The sequence below is a fragment of the Anabrus simplex genome, chromosome 12 (assembly GCF_040414725.1).
Source record: "Anabrus simplex isolate iqAnaSimp1 chromosome 12, ASM4041472v1, whole genome shotgun sequence".
NCBI lineage: Eukaryota > Metazoa > Arthropoda > Insecta > Orthoptera > Tettigoniidae > Anabrus > Anabrus simplex.
The window spans coordinates 86,666,439-86,685,467 of NC_090276.1; the positions used below are offsets into that span (position 1 = coordinate 86,666,439).

A 19,029-nucleotide genomic window follows, 5' to 3' on the forward strand; every position below is an offset into this window, starting at 1 on the left:
TTTCAGCCTGCAACTTTCTGCTTCCACGTTTGCAAGCTTCCCGGTCATATATAAGCTATGTAGCAATTCGAACTTTGTTGTAATAGACTTTGATCTTTCCAAAATTGTCGGGCTTTCTAATCATAGCAGCGTTCAAAATATTCCCCCCTGGAGATCCGAATGGGGAATAGAAACTCCGGATAATAGTTTTACATTAAGCAGAGCCATGCCATATGAACTCAAAGGGATATCCTGCAAGATCTTTAATGCAGTGATTTCCCGTTGCCTTCTGCATCCTAATGCCGTTGACCAGTTGTAGTTTCATCCGCCTTTTGGGACCATTTCCTGCCCCAAGGACAATAGAATGCCCTAACCTCTACCCGCTCATCCACCCTCTAGGAGACTGTTGGCACTTGGTAGAGGGTATCTTCTTATACCGGAAGATACTCGGTCGTTTTCACACTACCCTATACAATTTCCTTCTCGTTCTCTTGCGGCTGGTATCATTTAGGTACCACAAGCTCAATTTTCTTAGTTAATTTCCTAATTTAGTTATTCATGCTAAGACTGAACAGAGGAACTTCGTTAGCTTAAAGTACACGAGTATAATTTCAGCTACACAGTAGTATTCTAAATAATTCGAGAAGGCAATAGCTTAATTTTAAAGATAATCATTGTTATTCTGAGAGCATATATTGGTAATGAATAACTGCAAACTTATCAACTTACATTCACAGATGTAAGATTTTTTGACTACACCAACTTGGAACTTTAATCAGAAGAGGTCACCACTAAAATATTGAGTAATTTTGTTATTGTGCTGTTTCCTAACCTGAATTTCTACTTGTTTTGTTTGCCATTCATAAAGAAATTTGGACATTCTCCCATAGATGACACTACTAAAAAACTATGATCACGCACCCTGGTGCAAAGTGTAAGAAGTTATAATTTAAAGAGGTTTTGTATTTATAGGTTGTTGTAACTGAATATTCCTTTATTTTTGTGTTGGCAATATTTCCTTTTTAATTTCCGCCAGTTTTGAATTTAGCCAAACCGCAATTCCTGTAATTAATTTTCCACCTATCACCGGCTTCTTCTTCAATTCTGAGTGTAACTTTGAAGTTAACCAATAAACTTGAGAGGGTGTGGCTAGTTTAATCTTGAATGGTCTCGAACCTTCCCTGAGGGTTTATAAACTGTGGATTTTCACGTTTCTTGGCCAATTGATCGTCATCTTATTGAGTGTGTGTGTCAAAGCCGGAGGCGGGCGGTCTCTTTCATCGGTCAGCAGTACATCTTCAAGGTAATGGCCACATAACATCTTTCTTTCTTTCTTGCTAACTCCGCAGTTTAACCCGAGGGAAAGGTCCGAATCATTAACTATGTAACCTGCTCTTCTAAAAATGTAACTTTCTGCCGGCTAATGTAAAAATGTCATAAAATCTTTAACTGGAAATCGGGGATAGAGAGTGATGTACCCTCTCGAGTTCCCCTTCATCTTGGTTTGAGGTACCAACGTTTCTGCTATGTATTAAAGTTATTTCCATCCGTGCAACCTCAGTAGTTTGGGATTAGCCCCTGTTTCATTGGCCTAGTGCCCTAGCGTTATTTTTTTGGGGGGGGGAGCACAGTCGCTCCTCCAGTCAGATTGTACTCGGGCCGTTTATTTAACCTGTTCTTTTTCACTAAGGCCCTGTAGGTTGGGTACTAGATACCTCTGTGTAATAATATTGCTATTTGCGCCTTGTAAGGCCAGTTGGTGGCCAGATTTTCATGCAATGTTGCCTTGAGAAACTGAGAGCCTGTTAGCTCTTTTGCAAGTTTTGTAAGTGTAAAGTGTGCCTCTGGAAGGCTAGATATTTGATTTTGGGAGCAAGTGCTCTTTAATTAGGGGATTTCTGCCCCTCATTAAGTAATTCTTCTTCCTTGTAAAATTGTAAAACTAGGGAAAATCAACAGCAAAAGAGGTCCTGGAGGAAGAAGAATATCTTGGCTTGACAATCTTAGAGGCTGGTGCAATATGTCATCAGTTGAACTGTTCCGCTCTGCCACAAACAAGACGAAAATAGCCATCATGATCGCCAACATCCGAAACGGATAGGCACCGAAAGAAGAAGAAGAAGGGGCTTAAAGCCCAAAGTGTTAATGTTCTGAATCTTGGACTTTTTCCAATTTTGTTTTACGATTGCTACTTGTACCTGTAATATTGCCACGAAATTTTTTTTAAGTTTTATGCTCTGAAAATTTAACCTTCAGTTTAAGTTTTAAATTCTATTCTTTACATTGTAGTTGGACCCATTCACCCCGGCACCTTCTTTAACCTCTTTCTGCTCCACGCGTATCCCCGTAACAATTACGATCGTCAAATCAACAACATTTCGATTACTACTACAGGTGTTAGATATTATTCTTAGGTTTAACAGTAACCTGTTTATCATGTCGAAGTTCAGTATGGCCAATATTACTGGTAAACAATATTTATTATTGTTATTATAGGTCCCATTTACTTTCGTATCATCTGTCATGATTTATCATTCCGCCATACATTTATTTGTGTGGGCATCAAACTTTCTGATCTCTAGTAGGGTCGTAAAACTTCAATTAGCTAACATGCAGATTGTCCTTCTCGTACGTATTGTAACGGTGTGCGATCCCTGCACTCTCCGTAACTCAGTCTTAATCTTCCTACGTCCCACGGGCTGTTAATTGCATTTTCCATTGCCCGGACACTAACAATCTCTGCGTTTCTCGTAGATTAACTATATATTTAATCGTAGATTCCTATTATTATTTTATCTTCGTTCTGTTACAGTATATCTCATCGTAGCTCCATTACATATATTTCCTCGCAGATTCTTCGTTAATATCCCTGATACAGACATCTCTCTAGCCTCATACATCAGGGTAATATTACTCAATTAGCATTCCCACAGTTAACGACTGATTGTCGACGACGTGGTATGAACCCATTTATTCATAAACTGATCGTTATTCCTGATTTCCCTATTTACGCTTGATTAGTTCTCCGAGGTTAGTCTCCACAAATGAATATCGGGGTGTAAATTTATATCTTCCTAATTTTAATAATTATAGATACGTAAATATTACTTGGTCCCAAACCACTATTAGCACAATATAACTTAGACAATTATTTAATTCATTAGAACCGCGATTTTTAAAAATTTAGACCATTATTTAGCATTCATTAATTAATTCGAATTTAATTAACACATTATTTGGAACCCATTCAAAAACATAGTATATCATTTGTGACTCATAGTCTTCTTAGTAATTTATCCCTTTAAGGTTCAAAAATATTAATGTCGTATTTTAATATCGATAATTTAATCCATTTAAAACAACCGGCAAAATGTCGGCTTATTGTACTATTATCATACGCAAATCACATATTTAAATACATCGGATCTTTCATATCTCGGGATTTATCATAACAACATGCCTAATTCCTAATATTAAAGTATAACAATGACCAAGATGGTCGAGAAATTCATTCAAAATACAGTAAACTGGGATAGCATCGCGCTCTCCGAAACAAACAATAACAAATTAAATGAACACAAACCAATATTATGCACAACAAGCAAGCATTAATTAATTGGTATAACCCATAATAACTTTATGTACATCAAAAACCATTACTTAATTAATTTAACCCATATTAACATTTTATCTAATTATGCTCCTCCGTCTTTTCTTAAATAAATCATGGAACCGAGATACGGTGCGTGTGTTACGTTAGGTAACCATTATTGATATACTTATTTCCCCATTTTATCGCGATAACATTCCCACATAATTACTCAAATCATGGTAGTCGTCACTGAGTAGAATTCATGCGTTGGACGAATTAAGGGCAACAGGCCCTCATCCGCCCTATAACTTACTGCCATAGTGTCGGCCGTCAATAAATGGAGCTCAATTAATCCTGTAAACACATCATAACTGAATTTTCTGCTAGAAGTTATACATCATTTTGATTCATAGATGCCTAAGACCATCTACCCTTTCACTAACACTTCCCTAGTTTCTGCCCGCACTAGGAACTATTGATACTAACGATGAAGTATCTTATCATGCGACCTGGCACGATTGTCAAATACGGCACTCACGGAAATGTTACTTAGGCCGTCTGGTGTTCGTTACGCTGACTCGGGTTCCTCCACACGTGACGAAGTCTCCCGCCTCATCTTAAATATTACAAGTGCATGTTAGGCACAACCATAGAATTAGTAAATTATACACTAGAGGTAGCATTGGCGCCACCGTCTACGAGAGATTCACTGTAACGAGCGGAGCATGTTGAAATCGCAGCTGTTTGGCAAAAAGCTCACTCCGCTGTACTCATCAATGCAAATAGGGGGGATTTTAAAACTGTGTGGATATAGAAAAGGTTTAAAATTCTTACATGTAAATATCCTCAGATACTACAGTATACTTGCGATGCTTCTCTCCAGTAAAAAAGAAAGCTCAAAAAGTATGAATACAGGACTAAATGCGTGATAAAAGTGGACGGTGTTCTGGTGCAGTTAAGTAAAAGAAAATAAATTTACTGTTCATATTAAGTCTTCTAACAACATATGTTTAGAAGGAGGGCAGGTATATTTAGCTGTTTTTGTGTGTAAATGTCCAGGAATTTGGTATTATTCTGCCCAACGACCGAAAATGTCCTCTCTCGTACGAAGCGGATGAGCGAGTTTTTAGGCCTAAAAACGTTGGCGAGATTCCTGGGATAAAGTAGACAAAATATTATCATCGCTGGTTTAGACCCTAGCTTTCTGAGCCCAAGTTGGCAGGTTCGAGCCTGGCTCAGTCCGGTGATACTTGAAAGTGCTCAAATATGCCAGCCTCTTGTAGATAGATTTAGCGGCACATGAAAGAACTCCTGTGGGGAGAAAATTTCGACACATCATCGTCTCCGAAAACCATGTAAGTACTTAGTGGGACGTAAAGCCATTATTTTATTATTATTATTATTATTATTATTATTATTATTATTATTATTATTATTATTATTATTATTGTCGGTGCTTTATAAAAGTGATTACAAGTGGAAATATGGCACTCGGTTGTGGTTTCAGCCTATTATGGAGTTTTATTTACCGTTGCTTTTCTTGAAATGTATGATTTGCTTTAAGCTTTTAACTTGTAAAATGATTTGCGTTAATGGAAAGGGAGTGTGGTAAATTATATGATCGAAGAGAACTGAAAAAATGCAATATTTTTTTACAATTTGCTTTACATCGCACCGACACAGATTGGCCTTATGACGATGATTGGATAGGAAAGGTCTAGCAGTGGGAAGGAAGCGCCCGTGGGCTTAATTAAGTTACAGCCCCAGCATTTGCCTAGTGCGAAAATGGAAAACAACGGAAAACCATATTCGGGGCTGCCGACAGTGGAGTTTGAACCTACTATTTCCCGAAAGCAAGCTTACAGCTGCACGGCCAACTCGCTCGGTCAATAATTTATTATACTTGTATATAGTCCTATATGACATTCAAAGGAATAATAATATTGACGAAGGTAACGGACTCAGATGTTCACACGGTGTTGCACATCTAGGCTCTAAATTGTAAAATCTGGTAAGGTGTGAATGGGGACTGGTATACGTATTGTACGAAGGGAAAGCAACAAACTGTATATAGCTGTTAATAGGCCTACTATAAGTACACACAATTCCAGGATATCGTGCACATCTTATCTTATTTATTTTTTGTACCAATCCGCTTTACGTCGCACAGACACACATAGGTCTTACGATGATTATGGGACAGTGGGAAGGAAACTACTGTGGCCTGGTGTAAAAATTGGAAACCATCTTCAGGACTGCCGACAGTGGGATTCAAACCCATTATCTCCTGAATGCAAGCTGACAGCTACGTGCCCTAAAGTCTGCAGCCAATCTCTCGGCATCATGCTCATGATTTTTCTGGATATTCGCTTTCAAAGGCATGACCATCAGAGGAAAATGTCATCCCTTACATTTCGTAAAACATTAATTTCAGTCTTAAAGGTGAGATCCAAAGAATCTCATTCACACCGACAGGGGAATCAGTTGCAAAGTCAGCCCAAGCAGGCCGAATCACATGACAATAAGTATCACGCAAAGTATTATTTTTTAAGCAAGGAAATGAATTTCAAGGAAAATACCTGTTAAATGATACGCTATTTGCCCTTTATGAACCTGTCTATGCAGCCATAAGCTGCACAGGAGACTAGCATTTTCCTTCAGAGTAGTATATACGTCAATTTATCGGGTAGCTCCAGTAGTGACAGTGTCAAACAATCCAGTTTTTGCCAAACAGCGCGCTCGTTCAACTTCGCACGCGACTGCAACGCCAATGCTACCTCTAGTGCATTATTTACTAACTCTATGGGCACACGCCTTCTTGAAACTGCTACCGGCAACTGCTGATAATCGATATTATTCTCACTGACTTCCTACGATATAAGAAACATCGTAAAGTTAAACTGAACTAAACACTGTCTATATCACCAATATGACCGATCATAATTGAGTTTACTATAACCAGCTTTAGTTCGGCGAAGATAAATTTGCACGGAGTGGCAGCGGTTCACCTTCGACTCTGTCCACCTGTTGTGTCTCTACTCGCGTAAGTCACTCGTATTTATACTCGTCGGCCCTCTTCTTCCGGTTCATCAGGGGTCAACCCAGAGAGAGAGGGGGTGGTTTTCTAAAATCGGTATTTGGAAGCCGACATGGATGTTCTAAATTTTACCAAAGAACGGTCTGAAAATATACTCTCACTCGCCGTAATATTATACAACTTAGATCATAGATTAATAAGATATCAATTTAGTTCCGGCCTCCACATTTGGCGCGTTTATTGGCATCGCAACTGGCGTGGTGTAGTTCTGACCAATAGTAGTCCAGCTGGGGTCAATTCCTAGAAATTGATTCCTTAATTTATCGAATTTATTGTCAATCATCATGGGGACGGTCTTATAAATTTCCTACATTTGAATGTCTGCGGTTTGAATACTTTATTTATTATTACATGGAAAGAGAGCCGGATTTCGTATTTACTGAGTCAAAGCTGGCACACCTAGGGAAGATAAAAATGTTACCAGAATGTTGTTATTGGCCATAAATTAAAGCGGGTCTTTTAAATGTTCCCATCGCCAACCTGACAACTACATACCCGTAGGCTATGGGAAGTTTGTTTAAACATTTCTGAGAGCCTGTGTCGTAGTGCGAACTCGCCTTGTTGAAGAATAACAGTCTTTTCTTCCTGGTAACTATTAGCGTCTGTGTTAATGCTCTCCCCTTTCCATTATCGTAAATAAGGGAGCAGACACTTCGTATACTTTCTGTCAAGATAACCATCTTAACTAGCCAGGCTTTGCGCCATGGACATTCCCCACGGCTATTGAACGTTTAATCTCCCTGGCTCCACGTCTACCTGAATATTCTAGCAGGTGTGGTAATATTTCACCAGCAAGCACCAGATTCCCCATATGTATTTCAGTATCCTATCAATTCATATCAATTGCGTCAAATCATGATGATATGGTCCTTTCCACACGGTTAAAGTCTACTTGCTGGAGCAGATAGTTTCCCCTAGTTTGCTACAGTCAGTCATCATGTATTTATGTCTTACCATCTCCATTACTGCGCTGTTGATGTGCATGGGGCTTAACGTAAGGTGTTGTCCTTTCGATGTGTATTCCTGGGACCTGGGAGTCTCAGGGTATGAGAGATGAGTTACGTTGTTACCGAGAATCATTTGTATCCTTTTCTTTTTCCGCATCTCTTGGTTATGGGTTAAGTTTGGCGTATACCTTTAGTTCATGTGAGTTGGGTTATGTAACTCAAGGCGAGTTCATTTGTGAATTCTGAATGGTTCCTAGCACCGTAATCTGTACAAATCAGAGTGAGGTAATGTTCTATTCTATTGAACACCTGTTGCGGCTGACGTCTTGTTAGGTTGTTTGATCATTACATTTTGCTGCTCTGTATTAATGTAGACTGAATGAGCCTTGGAATTATTGGCTGATAGCACTTCTGCTATTTCAGCTCGTTATTGTGTTGTCGACTAAAAATCCTGAACATTTCAAGCTCTATGTTTTCTTATTTCCGTTGTCGGTGTACAGCGCAGTTGAGTAGTAGTTGTATTACATCTTAGTTGGAAATGATGGACTGTTCTGATTTCATTTGGTCTAACAAAAACTTTCTTTTCAGGCATTGTTATGGTGCATGTTGATAGCTATAACATTTATTTCAGTTCGCTCGTTAGATGCCAATGATCATGATGTAACTGCTTACCTGATTTTGTTCCCATTACTGTAGAGGGATCACATTTTATCGTGTTATAGAATTATTTGTATTGCAGTACTGTGATGGATAAGCACTCCCAAGAAAAAAAAGGAAATCATAACATAAAATGAGCAACAAAAAATAGACTTGCCTTGGTCACAGCAACTAGAATAAAATGGAGGACGTGGAACAGGCCCGTTAAATAAAGGTAACAGTAGTGTCCACACTACACTTGACAAGTCATGGTTAGTCAGTAAAGCATTAAGTAAACAAGACCAATGACTGATTAAAGGAAAATATTTAATGAAATAAAAAGAAAAGTATACAACAATCTCCAAGATAGTAACCATAAGGAGGGAATGCAGATCATAATTATATCAGTAGTTTATTTAGAACCATCAAATTGTTTTTCAGTCGACTCATGAATTGATTAATAAATGGTTTGGGGGGTACCCGTGGAGCAGAAAGAGGTGAAAGCTGTGGGCTTGAATGGGTCTAACTACGATATCAGAAATTGAATTAAAACTTTAAATAAGGTTATATTTCTTTCAGAATTTCAAACTTAACAAATTTTTCACTCAGTGAAATAATGAGGTTACATGTACAATGGCAATTTCAAAAATTGGAAAATTCAAGATTAAGAACTTTAACAATTCTGGGCTTCAAACCCCTCGTTTATCAATTTACAATTTCACAGTGGTATTATTTAGGCAAGGGCAGAAATCCCCCAATTCAAGAGCACATAGTTCCAATAAATATACAGTCTTCCAGAGGCACTCCTCAATATTACAGTACACTAGAAAAGAGTTTACGTGCTCTCCAACATTCATCCAATTTTAACCGCCCGCTTAAGGCAACATTACACAAAACTGGCCTCTCAAGGCACAATTTACAACATTTGTTTTACACAGGAGTATCAATTACCCAACCTACTGGGCCTTTGTGGAAAAAGAACAGGTTAAATAAATGGCCCGAACACAAACTGAATGGAGTCGTACACTTTCGCTCCTAGATAATGAAGTATTAAAACCCTAACAGGGCTCTCGGCCCGATGATACAGGGGCTAATCCCAAGCTACTGAGGTGACTCGAATGAAAGTCAATTTAATACTTTACAGGACAGAAAAACAGTTACAAAATCGTAGTCACCTCAAACCAAGTTCATGGGGAACTCGAGACGGTAACGCACTCCCTATCCCCGATTTACAGTTTTAAGAACTTATGAAATTTTACATGAAAAGCAAGAAGTTTTACGTCGAACGGTTATATAGTTAGAAACTCGGACCTTCCCCTCAGATACGTCGGCTGAGGTAGCTACAGAGAGATAAAACCGATGGCCATTACCTGGGCCGGTGAACTGCCTGGCGAAGAATGAGGCGCCCCGCCTCCTGCCTTAACACACACTCTTAGAAATTCGGCGATCTAATGACAAGATAGCCAGAAAATCCGCAGCTTATATACCCGAAGGGAAGGTTCGAGAGGATTCTGGACTAGTCCGGACACACTCTCTCAATCGTATTGGTCAATTCAAAAAGTTACACTTAAAACCAAAAAGAAGCCTGTGATAGGCTGAAAAATAATTACAGAATTTTCTCATTAGCCAGATTTAAAACTGGCGAAAGAAGTGTTGCAAACTTTGAAATATATAAGTAAAACAAATGAAAGTTGATTTACGAGAGAAAACCCATGAATACAAAATGTATTTCAATAACAACTTCTTTTACCTAGTATTAGAGTGCATAACCATAGTTTTTGGTAGTGACATCTATGGAAAAATGTCCAAACTTCTTGAAGTAAACAGTCACAAAGCAAATAAATTCTGTCAGTTTAGGCAACTTCACAATAACAGAATTACTTAATACTTCAGTAGTGACATCTTCTGATTAAAGTCCCAACTTTATGAAGTAGCAGTTTCACGTTTTGTTGGATAGTGTTCATTAACGCGCTTCTTTCGAATGTGCGGAGTTGAGGTGTACCTTCCGGTACAATTATTATTAAACAAATCTGTAATAAACTGAGAACAATCATGATCTTGGTCAAATGTAACTTCAACTATTCTTAACCGCTGAAGTAAATAAGGTTCATTTGCTTAAGTAAGAAGGTTGAATATAATTCTCAACTCCTTGTCCCAAATTTAATGAAATTAATACTTAAGAGTGCAAAGAGTTAAGTGTACACCATCACACAAACTTAATACAGATGAGAAGATCCAAATAGTCGATTAAATCATGAATAAAATGTAACCAAAATGAGCAGGAGATGCTACAGATTCAAAAGCCACCTCAACAACCCACAAAAGAAACAAAAAGTAAGATAATGGGTTTGATAAACCAAACAAAAACCAAGAAACAATCAGACAAAGTACCTGAAATAGAAGGAGAACAAATGAGTAAGGATGTAACATTCAACCCTATTTTATGGCCTCGAATAATCATAAAATGGTCGAAAATACATAAAAATAATGTCTGATGATGTCAGAATACATTAGAAAGTTGACATCATTTAAATAGGCTAGGAATTCTATAAACCATAGGGTATATATGGAGTGTCTCTCTCAAAAGAGGCTCACAGAAATTCATTAGGTGAGCTAAAATACAGACAATAAGGTGGCATAGTCCAAAGAAAGGAAATAAGAAAATTCAAACAAAAGAAGAAGGCAGAGAGAAAGAAGTACAGGAAAGAAAACAAAAATAGGAAGAATGAAACAACATCAACAGCAGGTAGGATAGAAAGGAAACAAGAACATACAGAGGAAGATAAAAACAACAGAAGAAAGAAAGGAAGAAAGAAAGAAAGAAAGAAGAACAACCTAACAATCAAAGAAGTAACCCAGCAGAACCCAGAAATAAAACAGAAACAAAGGCAATAATATGTATACATGAAAATAAAAGTTACACTGGAACAGGAAACAGGACACCATCCCAAGATCACAAAAACAGTTCATAAAATAACAATCACATGCAAGAAATAATATATTCACATCACCATCATAAATTCCCTCAAAGCTTGTTTCAAGAGACATCTCACTTCAGTAAGAATATGTTTTTTCACTTCTCTACTTAGTTAAAATACAAAGAACATAGAGGGGATTAATTGAAAGAAAATAAGACAAATTAAATGAAGAATGGAATAAACTTACATGGATAATATATTAATAAAATAAGAAATGGGCCAAATAAGATTAATAAACAAGAAGCACAAACAACTGAAGTATTTCAAAACGGAACTGAACATATAATTTGGAAACAGATACACAATTCAGGGTGAATTGGTTTGTGAATCAACTTAAGATTATAAATTACTCAACATAGCATTTCACAATGTTTACCATTAAAACTTTACGAGTTTAACTTTGTTAATGTGAGTATTTCTTCAGGTGTTTATACAATAGTAATCTGGAGTGTGAATTATCTTCCAGTAGAAATTGTGCCGATGCACAATAGGTTCTGAGATGTAATTTTAATTGTATAAGTTATGCATAAGCCATCACACCAATGTAGCTTGTAAACAAACTCCATTACCGCCATTAAGTAATTTATGTATGACGAACTTGAAAATTAATTTGAAGGTACAAGAACTTCACAAGCCAGCAGAATAAGTCCAGGTGAAACTGAAAATGAATACGGACTAGTGATACCCACTGTTCGTACGCCAAACTTTAATGAGATTGATTTGCGCTCACACATAGATCAGAAGTATACGCGTATGGCCCAGTTCCATATTTACTTTGTTATCCGTGTAGAAGATAAATATTTAAGCTAATCTCATATAGGACACATGACTAGGGTTACCAGACGTTACCAGGACATGCCCTTATTTTTAGCGTCTGTCCTGGCATCCGTATTTATTTTTTAATTATTTGCTGATTGTCCGTATTTTCGTCTAATAATGTTAACATGAACTTTTTCCAATTGGAAACCCATTTTCGTAAACTTAGACTTACTTATTCCATAACCTTTGACTTCAGCTGCAGCTTGAACTTTTTAAATTCCTGTAATCTTTGACTAGTATATTATCGCTGGTCGAAGTCGATAGTCGAAGTTGGCGATAGCATACGGAAATGGAAGCCAAAGACAAATATTTTTCGTCCATATTGCTGCTTAGTTGTGCCACAGTCTTTGTGATCTACTCTACAATATCTGTTGTGATCTGTTGGTACGTTAAATGTATTATGGGGAAAAGAAAGTGTAAGTTCACTGCTAAATTGGAGAAAAGATATAAATCCTTCAAAAAGGGCCGCACCGACGAAGAAGCCATGTGTCTAGTATGTAAACCAGGAACATGCGTTTCTGCGGCTCATCGTGGAGCTATGGATTTAGAAAGTCACATTACAACAGGCAAACAAAGCTAATGTTCAAAGTGCATCAACTTCAAGTAATGTGTTGACATTTTTCAAAAAGAACACATCACTGAACGAAAATGTGATTGCTTAAGAGGGAGTTCTTGTGTACCACAATGCTGTTCATCATGGGAGCTACAAAACTATGGATTGTATGTCTAAGTTTCCATCTAAATTATTTCCTGATTCTGAAATAGGGAAAATATTTACTGTGCTCGTACAAAGTCCGAGGCCATTGTCAATAATGGACCTCACTGTGTAGGAAGTGCCATTAAACAAGTCAAAGACATATCATACATTGGTGTTTGTACAGATGGCAGCAATCACTGGAATACAAAAATGCTTCCTGTGCTCATGCAGTATTTTGACTACAGGAATCGAGGGCTGCAAGCAAAGTTAATTGACCTGCACAGTGTTAGTAACGAAAAAGCTGCAACAATGTCTTCAGTGGTGTTAAATGTCCTGCAACAAAATGGAATTTTGGATAAGTGCATTGCTTTTGGAGGAGATAACTGCAATACAAATTTTGATGGCCTGAAAAGAAGAGGAGATAGTAATATTTTTTCTAACCTCAAATCTCAGCTTAATGAAACCTTGATTGGAGTAGGCTTCCCAGCACACGCGTTGCATAATTGTGTTCAACATGGAGTTGATTTATTGTCGATTGACGTTGAAAGCATTGTGTTAAAAGTGTTCAACTACTTTTCTATATTCACCATAAGGAATGAAAAGCTAAACATTTTGTGAATTTGTTGTTGTGAATTACAAATCCCTATTGAAACATACAAAGACTCGTTGGTTGTCACTTTTTCCAGCTATTGAAAGGATGCTTGAACTGTATCCAGCACTTCGGTCTTATGTTCTATCTGTGGATAACCCACCAATAATTTTGAACAAGTCTTTCACCAATAAGTTAAGTGAAATGTATTTAATATTTTGCCAGTCTTTAATGTTAGTCTTTCAAGAGAACATTCTTCATATTGAAAAGGAGAATAATTCCATTATTGAAGTGAAACAGGCACTTGAAGAAACTGTTGGCATTTTACAAACTCCTTTTAAAAATAATTTTGTTCCTATGAAAGTGAAAGAAAATGATGAAAAGTTTGAAGGAGGAAGGGTTGCAGGAAGACTGTGATTCCTTCATGAAGGAAGTCCATGATGTATATAATGCATGCCTGGAGTACCTTGGAAAATGGTTACAACCACTTGAAGAATTCAGTACTTTTAAATGGATGACCTTAAGTTCAGATTTCAACTGGACTGACCTTGAAGATACTGTTAAATATCTTGGTGCTAAAGGTGTACATATTGATGATATTAGATTGTTTGACTAATTTGTAAATCTTCAAAAGTATGTTGAAGTGCAAAAGCAGAATGAAAATATCTTGAAGGAACCAGTCCATAAAAAATGGGCTGGTTTACTTAAATAGTGTCAATATTACATGTTCTTCCAAGCTACTGAAATTGGCAGAAGTGTATTTTGCACTTCCTGCACATAATGCCAACATAGAAATAATTTTTTATTTAACAAATGCAAAGTGGACCAAAGAAAGAAATAGGTTAAGTGCTGACTCTGTGAAATGGTTGGTGTCAGTGAAATTTAACATGAAAGACTTCAGTTGGCAGTTTTATGATGATTTAAAAGACAATAAGGAGTTGCTCAATAAAATAAGCAGCTCTGATAAGTACAATCAACATAAATAAGGTGTCAGTGAAATTTCTGCTTTCGAGACTTCACTTGTGGCCAAGCAATATGAATAAGGTACGCTAAATAAATTGTTTTAACAAAACATTTAAGCAATTTTAATGCTGCCCTGATTTTGTCCTGCTGTTTGAACTCAAAAGTCCTGCTTTCGAGCCATTGTCATCTGGTAACCTTACACATGACTAGGCAGTTACTCTGGACTGGTGTTGCATACAAGTACTCGCATGATGTTCTTTCCAACACTCATTTAATATAATAACAAGCAGCAACTTTCCATGGTGACTGAGACTCCAAGTCAACTAACCTGGCTACATACAATGCGAGGCAGCAGCTAGCGATCCGGGCATGCGCTGTACAACAAAACACCCCAACATAATCAATGAGTCCCAAAGTGAATAATAATTGGTATTTCACACAGCAGTGTTAAATATTGTGAATGGAATATTTTCCGCAGTTAATAATAATAAAAGTTACAGAAGCAGATGAACGGTAACAGAAATCTCGACGTACAAATGGAGTACAGTTCTAAAGGCATTATAGAGTTGGTACCCCAATTTTAACTACTTTATCTTTACTTCTGAGGGTTTATTCATACTGGCAATACTGTGGTGTCAATCATCTAAATTGAACTTGGACATTTTAAGCAAAGTATGGGATCAGTTTACTTGTGCCTTCCCTGGTGGATATTCTCATGCTTTGTATGTTAGATTTTGGGGTCTACCTGTTGGAGTAGATGGTTTACCCTAGCTTGCTATGGTCAGTCTTCATACGTTTATGTCTTACTGTCTCTACTACTGTGCTGCTGATGTATATGGGGCTTAACACATGGTGTTGTCCTTCTGATGTGTACATTCCTGGGCCCTAAACATTTCATTGCATGGAGTGTATTGAACACCTGGTGTGGCTGATGTCTTGTTGGGTTGTTTTGTCATTAAATGTCATTGCACTGTATTGATGTAAACACTATGCATACTGGAATAGTTACCAGGTAATATTTCCGCTAGTTAAGCTACCAGGTAATATTTCCGCTAGGTAAGCTACCAGGTAATATTTCCGCTAGATAAGCTCGTTATTGTTTTGTTTTTGTACTGTGATAGATCAGTTGTGTGGTAATGCATGAAAGACTCACTTAATTCTTCTGTTTTCCAGAATGGCCTTGAAGTGTACGTCTCACATGATCTTGTGCCGGTTATTTGTTGCGGACTGGAAAACCTAAAAATTCCAAGCTCCAACGTTGCTTGCTTATTCTCATTGTGGATGTATGAAACACATCAGTGATAGCTGTATTAAATCTTATTTAGAAATGTTTAATTCTTTTGGTTTTGTTTGTTTAATCAAAAACATTTTCACGCACTGTGAGTATACGTGTTGGCCCGTTGGATGTCAATGAACAACAAGGGACTATTTACCCGTTTTTCCCCTATTAGTGCAGAGTGATCGCATTATCTTGCATTATGGCATTAATGTGTACTGTGATAGATCTGCTCAGTGTTTATGCATGAAAAACTCATTTAATTTTTCTGTCTTCAAAACTTACCTTTTAGAGTCTGCCTCTCAGCATCTTGTGCCTTGTTCCTGTGTATGGCCCCTCAAATTACTTATTTGCTGTAATGTTATGATTAAAGACTATCATACTGTTTCTGGAAAGGAACACTGTTAGTTATGCAAGGGGGATTTTCTCATACTACCTATGCTTCTCTACTGGAACTGGTAGTGGTCTTCTCATGACGGGCTTCTGTATAGTGACTTCAGTATTTTCCCCAACATCCAGTCTGATGAAGTGTGAGAATGTAAGTGCTGTTGACATTCATCATGAGTTATAGGTATATACAATCAAATTTTGAATATTGTAATTAGATTTAAACTTATTTTGATGTTATGCTTGTTGCAAACATCATCATAATCCTGATGAAGTTCGTGAAGTGTGCGACCGAGCTGGGGCTAAATTAGTTCTTTCTAATGAAATACGTTTTCTGCCATATTGGAGGCTGGATATTGCGGTCCCTACACTACTTTGGAATTTCTGACACCTGTGTCATTATTAATTAATAATTATTACTTGGATCGTAAAATAACTAACAATGGCAGAAGGAGGACGTAAAACGAAGACTAGCACAAGCAAGGAAGAGCTTTCTTAAGAAAAGGAATTTGCTCACTTCAAACATTGATATAGGAATTAGAAAGATGTTTTTAAAGACTTTCGTGTGGAGTGTGGCATTGTATGGAAGTGAAACATGGACGATAACTAGCTCAGAAAGAAAGAGAATAGAAGCTTTTGAAATGTGGTGTTACAGAAGAATGCTGAAGGTGAGATGGATAGATCGAATCACGAATGAAGAGATACTGAATCGAATTTGTGAGGGGAGATCGATTTGGCTAAATTTGACGAGAAGAAGAGATGATAGGAGACATCTTAAGACACACAGGAATTGTTCAATTGGGTTTTGAACAAAGTGTAGGTGGTAAGAATGGTAGGGGGAGGCCGAGGTATGTATAATCTGCAGATTAGAGCAGATGTAGGATGCAATACTTAGATAGAAATGAAAAGGTCAGCACAGGATAGGGTGGCATGGAAGCTGCAACAAACCAGTCTATGGACTGATGACTCAAACAACAACAACAACAACAAGAATTAAGTAATTAGCAATTGACGTGTAAATTTGAGGCAAAGCAAACCTACACTATCACTGTAAAATTAATAGTGAACCCGGAAAATTTTATTCATATTCAACCAATAAGTAGATCACTGTAAATTCCATCAAATTGTTTTATCCATTTATCTTGATTATGAGATCTTACATGTTTTTTGACACCACCCTTACTGGAAAACGTACGGCAGCACAGTGTACAATTTCGCGGCCAATCATCACTGTGAATTTTCTTATGTTGCCGTAGATAATGCACACATCCAAACGACTTACGACAAATATGAGAGGAATGAGACGTTATTCCGGAGTGAGAAGACATGTGACTTCTTAGGCTGAAAACATAGTGAAGCGGCGAGCAAAGCAGAGAGCAGAGAGCAGAGCAGCGAGCAAAGCATTTTATTATCAACGCGCCGATGAAGGAGGTTGGTGGTCATAGTGAAGCGGGGAGCAAAGCAGAGAGCAGAGCAGCGAGCAAAGCATTTTATTATCAACGCGCCGATGAAGGAGGTTGGTGGTCATAGTGAAGCGGGGAGCAAAGCAGAGAGCAGAGCAGCGAGCAAAGCATTTTATTATCAACGCGCCGATGAAGGAGGTTGGTGGTCATAGTGAAGCAGCGAGCAGTGCGCGCCAACAGACTTCGCAGTCAGGTAGTGAATGATGGACGAGTTGTTTATGCTGAAAATTCTGCATTAAAATCTGGCATGTGATGCAAAACGCAGATACCAGTACCAGCAGAAGTTGTAATGTGCACCCAATAACCCAGTGACGAAAGAGCCTGGTGAGAAATATTAGATTAGCTGTCCTAGATTTTTTCGGAATGAGTTGATTTTAGTCTTCAGTTGTTTAGGGCAAGTCAGAGTATTAAATTACGAAATACATTCCTACGTTTCCTCGTGCATATATAAGTCAGTAACGAAACATTCTGGTGAGAAATATTATCCGGGAAGCCTGAATGTGTCTCCACACACGCAGCGTCTCAATATAAAACTATTACCGGTACCGAAAAAGGCAAACGTAGGCTAAATACCATTTAAATGTTATTCTAAAATATATTATTAAGCCTTTACTACAGGCCACGTCCGTAGCTGCCGCCCTCGAAAGCCCGGATTATTCTCATAAGCCAAAAATGTAAGATGGCAAGAGGGCCGGTATGTGTTTTAAAACAGTACATGCATCTCATCTCCTTTGACGGTGTACCTGATGAGAGCTGCACAACTTCGGAATGAGGACAACGAACGATTTAACTACAGCAGTGACCAAGATGTTAAGCCCCTTTAAACACCAAGCAGCAATCGGTATTTTCCCCGTCCGGAAAGCCAGCTACTGCTACGGTCAACCGGCTTACGAGAAGTCCCGTAGAAATGCCGCTCCGCAACGCGATAGTTTAAACATTAGCATAGTTAGGGACCTGCTCTAACAAAACTCACCTCATCTCCTATAGGCGCAAAATGTCAATACACTTTACACTGATATCTCAAAAAGCAGTTACGGTAATACAGTACATACTATGTAATGGGAACAAAGATTCCACAACCTCGCTCTCGGATGAAAAAAAAGAAAACTACCAGTTATTACCGCACGATTTGAGATGTTACGAATTTTTAACTAACATATCTAGTAGAACAAGTAATAAAAGCTTATCATATTGGAATTAGTCAAGTTTGCCCAGATTCCTTAAATTTATGGCACGTGTAAAGTCATCTAAAAACTACTACAGTGATTTAGTATATCTACATACTTGTTTTCATGTCTGCAGCTACTTCATCCCAAAGCTTATCTAAAACAAAGCGATTGTGGTGTTGTGCGCCCTTTTAACCCCACAGAGCATTACGAATATAAACAGCACTAATTAATTGATCGATATCCATTTTGGATCCAAGGTAAGAGCAGCGAGCAAAGCAGCGAAATCAAATTATTTTGAACGCTCCGCTTTGCTCTCTCCTCGTGATAAAAGTGACGCTCTGCTCTCCGCTGCACTATGCAAGCTCCCACTTGCAAACATGTGTTTGATTTCGCTGCTTTGCTCGCTGCTCTGCTCTCTGCTTTGCTCCCCGCTCCAC

The 19,029-nt window shown here is 37.9% G+C and overlaps 1 protein-coding gene across 1 annotated transcript in view; it reads left to right on the forward strand.

Moving 5' to 3' along the window:
- The window catches only part of LOC136884177 (major centromere autoantigen B-like), an 80,808-nt gene extending 65,252 nt beyond the window's left edge, over positions 1-15,556 (forward strand). Inside the window, exon 3 of the mRNA XM_068229872.1 lies at positions 15,471-15,556. Within this exon, the coding sequence (XP_068085973.1) occupies positions 15,471-15,537 (67 nt within the window). The 3' untranslated portion in view covers positions 15,538-15,556. The remainder of the gene's footprint in view (positions 1-15,470) is intronic.
- The last annotated feature ends 3,473 nt before the right edge of the window (positions 15,557-19,029 follow it).